Source organism: Harmonia axyridis, chromosome 3, assembly GCF_914767665.1.
Source record: "Harmonia axyridis chromosome 3, icHarAxyr1.1, whole genome shotgun sequence".
Taxonomy (NCBI): domain Eukaryota; kingdom Metazoa; phylum Arthropoda; class Insecta; order Coleoptera; family Coccinellidae; genus Harmonia; species Harmonia axyridis.
The window spans coordinates 37,764,805-37,769,953 of NC_059503.1; the positions used below are offsets into that span (position 1 = coordinate 37,764,805).

The 5,149-nt window shown below is 34.1% G+C and overlaps 1 protein-coding gene across 1 annotated transcript; it reads left to right on the plus strand.

Moving 5' to 3' along the window:
• Positions 1 to 1,913: 1,913 nt before the first annotated feature.
• Positions 1,914 to 4,073, plus strand: LOC123674502 (tigger transposable element-derived protein 6-like). Its single transcript, XM_045609390.1, has 2 exons — positions 1,914 to 2,409; positions 2,507 to 4,073. The coding sequence occupies exons 1-2, from the start codon at positions 2,312 to 2,314 to the stop codon at positions 3,960 to 3,962; spliced, it is 1,554 nt and encodes a 517-aa protein (XP_045465346.1). The 5' UTR covers positions 1,914 to 2,311; the 3' UTR covers positions 3,963 to 4,073.
• Positions 4,074 to 5,149: the final 1,076 nt, after the last annotated feature.

Sequence of the window (5,149 nt, forward strand, 5' to 3'; positions counted from 1 at the left end):
GTTTATTGAACCTCATGAAATTCGTGTTTGATCCGTTGGATAAAGTATACGATTCAACGGGTCACTGTGCTCTCCTCAACGTATATTTGATCAAAACTGAAAAACATTACATGAATGTTGAATATGAACCCTAAGCTTCGAGCAACATATATTCTACGTTTCAGTATTTTTTTTTTCTTCGTTTATAGAACCTCATGAAATTCGTGTTTGATCCGTTGAATAAAGTATACGATTCAACGGGTCACTGTACTCTCCTCAACGTATATTTAATTAGAACTGAAAAACATTACATGAATGTTGAATATGAACCCTAAGCTTCGAGCAACATATATTCTACGTTTCAGTAACTTTTTTTTTCTTCGTTTATTGAACCTCATGAAATTCGTGTTTGATCCGTTGAATAAAGTATACGATTCAACGGGTCACTGTGCTCTCCTCAACGTATATTTAATAATAACTAAGAGACATTACATAAATGTTGAATATGACAACCCAAAGCTTCGAGCAACATATATTCTACGTTTCAGTATTTTTTTTCTTCGTTTATAGAACCTCATGAAATTCGTCTTTGATCCGTTGAATAAAATATACGATTCAACGGGTCAAAATGCTCTCCTCAACGTATATTCAATTAGAACTGAGAAACATTACATAAATGTTGAATATGACAACCCAAAGCTTCGAGAACATATATTCTACGTTTCAGTATCTTTTTTTCTTCGTTTATTGAACCTAATGAAATTCGTGTTTGATCCGTTGAATAAAGTATACGATTCAACGGGTCACTGTGCTCTCCTCAACGTATATTTGATTAGAACTGGGAAACATTACATAAACGTTGAAAATGACAACCCAAAGCTTCGAGCAACATATATTCTAAGTTTCAGTTTTTTTTTCTTCGTTTATAGAACCTCATGAAATTCGTGTTTGATCCGTTGAATAAAATATACGATTCAACGGGTCAATGTGCTCTCCTCAACGTATATTTAGTTAGAACTGAGAAACATTACAAAAATGTTGAATATGACAACCCAAATTTTTTTCCCATAAGCAGTGAGGAAGACTTCATCAAGTTCAATGAATTCATTAGAAAGCCAACATGAAAAATTCATGTTTAGTACTGCTTTGATAAAACTCATTTATTCCGTGAACCTCAAAACATACGAAAGCATCTTTATATTATTTCATGGAAGTTGATTATGGAATTCGTTTCGAACAGATATAATCATACGAAATTCAACTGGTACAATGCGAAACCAGTATGCAAAAAATGAATTTAAAAGTCCAAATAACACTTATTAACCATTTGGTTTACCCGCATAATCACTGGAACTCAAAAATATTCTGTACCTTGTCAACTTCCATCAAATTTTCTGGGTATGTTTTTGTATAGGTTATGTATAGGTACATATAATTATCATTCATCAGGTCCTAAGATTGAAATCAATTGGTGGCAATTCTCCCGAAGATCACACCAGAAGAATTTTAAGATTTATTTTGACTAATGAAGTGGCGTGCCTCTACAACAGGAAGGGTACAGATAAAATAGTTATTTATACAACAAGTGCAAAAAGTGAATGTTTATTGCACTCGACGTGTTGTCCAAATCGGCCTTAATTTTTGCACGAGTTGCATACAACATTTTTTTTACGTTCATGCAAAAAGCAAAAAATGATCTATTGAGGTGCGGCACTAAGTGTAGGAAAATGAAAAGCGCAACTTGAATACTTTATTATTAATATCGATTTGCATTGAAACAGGAACGTTACGAACAATTTAACTTAAACTTTATTTTTACCCTCAATGTTGAAAGTGAATGAACAATTGGTGCAATTTTCAATATGAATATTTCGTAGTGAAGTACTTTTTAAATCCACTTCTTGATTTGTTACTGCTGTAAACGTACTAGTACAGTGAAACCTCCCTTGGCGGACACTCCCCATAAACGGACGCTCCCCACAAACGGACAATTTCCCTGGAACGGAGAAATTCGGGACAATTTTCTTGTTATACGAATTCTCATAAGCGGACACCTCTATCGGACAGACACGGACACCACAATTTTCCCAGCGGTGCCGAAAAACCTCCCATTAACGGACACGGAATTCTGAAGAGCGGCCAAAAATGAATATGTTGGTACCCACCAGTCAAAGACGATCTTGTAGTATTATTTTAACCCAACCGCGCAAACAGGAACTTCGGGGAACCCCCTTCATTTCGTTCATAATCGTCACAACCCAAATACGTTCTTAGTTTTCAATACACAGTATTACACAGTGCCGCTAGCAGTGAAACGCATGTTATTAGAATCATGGCGCCTAGAAAAAGATTTCTGACGTTGAAAGAGAAAATGGAGCTGATAAATATTGCAGAAAAGGAGAATTCATCAGTGCGCAAGTTAGCAGAAAGGTTAGTCATTCCTTCCGAAGTTATAAGAAGTTCAATTGTTCAAACCAGAAAGTTTAAATTTTGATAAGTTGTGTAATTTTTTCTTGAATCTTTTCAGATTCAACATAGGTAAAACTCAGGCGGCGGCAATTGTGAAACAGAAAGATAGAATTCGCGATATGTGGCAATCTGGTGATAGTCTGCAGCAAAAACTATGTAGATTGAAAAACATTCCAGAAAAAATTGACAGAGATTGTCTAGATTGGTTTTCCCGAGTGCGAAATCAGAACATCCCGGTTTCAGGACCATTGATTAAAGCGAAAGCGAAAGAAATTGCAAGCATGTTGAATTATGATAAATTCAGTGCTTCAAATGGATGGTTGCAAAAATGGAGGACAAGGCATAATATAAGTTTCAAAGCTATATCTGGCGAATCTGCGGATGTTAATGAAGAAAATGTAAATGAATTTCTACAAAATTTGCCATCTCTTCTTTTAGGATATAAACCAGAAGATATTTTCAACGCTGATGAAAGCGGTTTGTACTTTCGGGCACTACCAGATAAAACAATGGCACTCAAAAAAGAAAAATGCGTTGGCGGTAAAATGTCAAAAGAGAGGCTCACTATTTTATTCTGTGCTAACATGACTGGTCAAAAAGAAAAATTATTAGTAATCGGAAAAGCCGCCTGTCCACGCGCACTTAAGAATGTTTCAATCAAAGACCTGCCAGTTACATGGAAATCAAATTCCAAAGCATGGATGACTGGCGTCATAATGAAGGAATGGCTCATAGATATGGACCGAAGAATGAGGTTCCAAAAGAGGAAAATATTGCTATTTCTGGATAATGCTGGTTCACATCCGAAGGATGTGAATCTAACTAATATAAAACTATGTTTCTTACCACCTAACTGCACTTCGGTGTGTCAACCTTTGGACCAAGGCATAATAAAAAATGTTAAATTTTTCTACAGAGACTTGATACTGAAACATGTTCTATCAAAAATGGATAGTGCTTCATCAGCTTCAGAATTATCGAAATCAATAAATATTCTGGAAGCACTGTATTTCATTAAAACAGCTTGGGACAACGTTGCTCAGAGAACTATCCAAAATTGCTTCACTAAAGCGGGATTCAAGAAAAATGGGCCTTCTTCGAATCTCTCTGAAGAGGCATATGACGAAGAAGACTGCGTACCCTTGTCAGTACTAGCCACCTTTTTCAAAAACTGTAAAGCAGTGTGCAACACAGTGGATGATAGAGAATTTATTGATTTAGACGAAGAAATTACTACTGAAGAGCATTCCGATTTTGTCGATAAAAATGGAGAGAAAGATGACGAAGATCGAATTGAACAGGAGAGCAACATAGAAGGTTGCATTATTTCCGAAAGCACCAAAATAAAAACCAATAGCGAAGCACTGAAATTGATTGGCGAATTGAAAATATTTGCCCAAGAAGATTTTGTGGCTTTTCGACTGGTTAAAAATCTGGAGACCCACTTTCAAACACGTCTACTTTCTGAAAGAGAAAAAAAAATGACACAATCCAAGATTACTTATTTTTTCTGAATGAAATTCATAATGTACATAAACTGTTTCTGTAACAGCTTCATACTTTGCAATTCATTTTTCTTTAAAAAGTATATACATATTATATTTCAATAAATGCATTTCGTTTTATTTCTCTTTGTATTTATTTTGAACCTTCCCACAAGCGTACACCTCCCACGACCGGACAAAAAAGCTGGAACCAACGGTGTCCGCTCTTGGGAGGTTTCACTGTACTTGGTAACTGTACATCGTTATTTCCTTCAGGCTGAAATATTTGTTTGTCATGATGACAGCACGTAGAAGTAGAATGACAGATGAGTGCAATAAAAACTTTATTGCACTAGTGCAATAAAGAACTTCTTTTTCCACTAAATATAGTTCAATAAAGTTTTGCTTTTTGCATGAATGTAGAAAAAAGCATTTAAGGACATCCATGTAATGCAACTCATATATGGTATTAAAGTATCTCATGTGCCATATTTCATAATAATTATATCAACGTATTCTTGTAGTTGCTGTCAAAAAAAAGTTCGGCGCAGCAACCGATATGCAAATAGCTGATGCTACAAAAAATTGTTTGAAATTTGCAAAGAAGAGGATGAATGATGCCATCAAATCAAAACAAAAAAGGTCTGTTTGAAACATATATGAATATATATTTTTCCTTGATATGTTTAGGATAGCTATTTTTTTATATATTCATATTTTATCTTTATTCTATTTATTTTTTATCAAACATCTATTACAAAGAAGCCTGTATTTTTATGCTAGCCTTTCCCATTCAGACATGATTATCTATTTACTAAGCAAAATTAGGGTGAATGTTTTGGTATATTCCATTTCATGTTTTGATTTACTAAGGATGGCAATATATAGTAGGTAACCCAGATGAAAAAAATTAAAATAAAAATAAAAAAACAAAGAACCCGACTGTGGTATAAACTGTAAAAAAAAAACAAGTAAAATAAAAATATTTTCAAATTGAAGAGAAATTGGAAGCAACCGAGACTCTATATATATTCCTATAGATTTTGAAGCGAATTCGAAAATATGTTTATAAAACTTGTTTTCTTTTTGCTCTCATTTTATGCTGTAGTTGGATTTCGTGTTTTTTAAATGATATTTTTTATTCTCGGTCTTTCAGTTCACCATATGATGTTAAATTTCGCCATTTTGATTTTTCATAATTTTGATATACCCACTTG

Excerpts from the sequence above, each read along its gene's own strand:
- LOC123674502 (XM_045609390.1), top strand. The coding sequence starts at position 2,312 with ATGGCGCCTAGAAAAAGATTTCTGACGTTGAAAGAGAAAATGGAGCTG. Across the intron at positions 2,410-2,506 it reads GTGCGCAAGTTAGCAGAAAG|ATTCAACATAGGTAAAACTC; the intron begins GTTAGTCATTCC and ends GAATCTTTTCAG.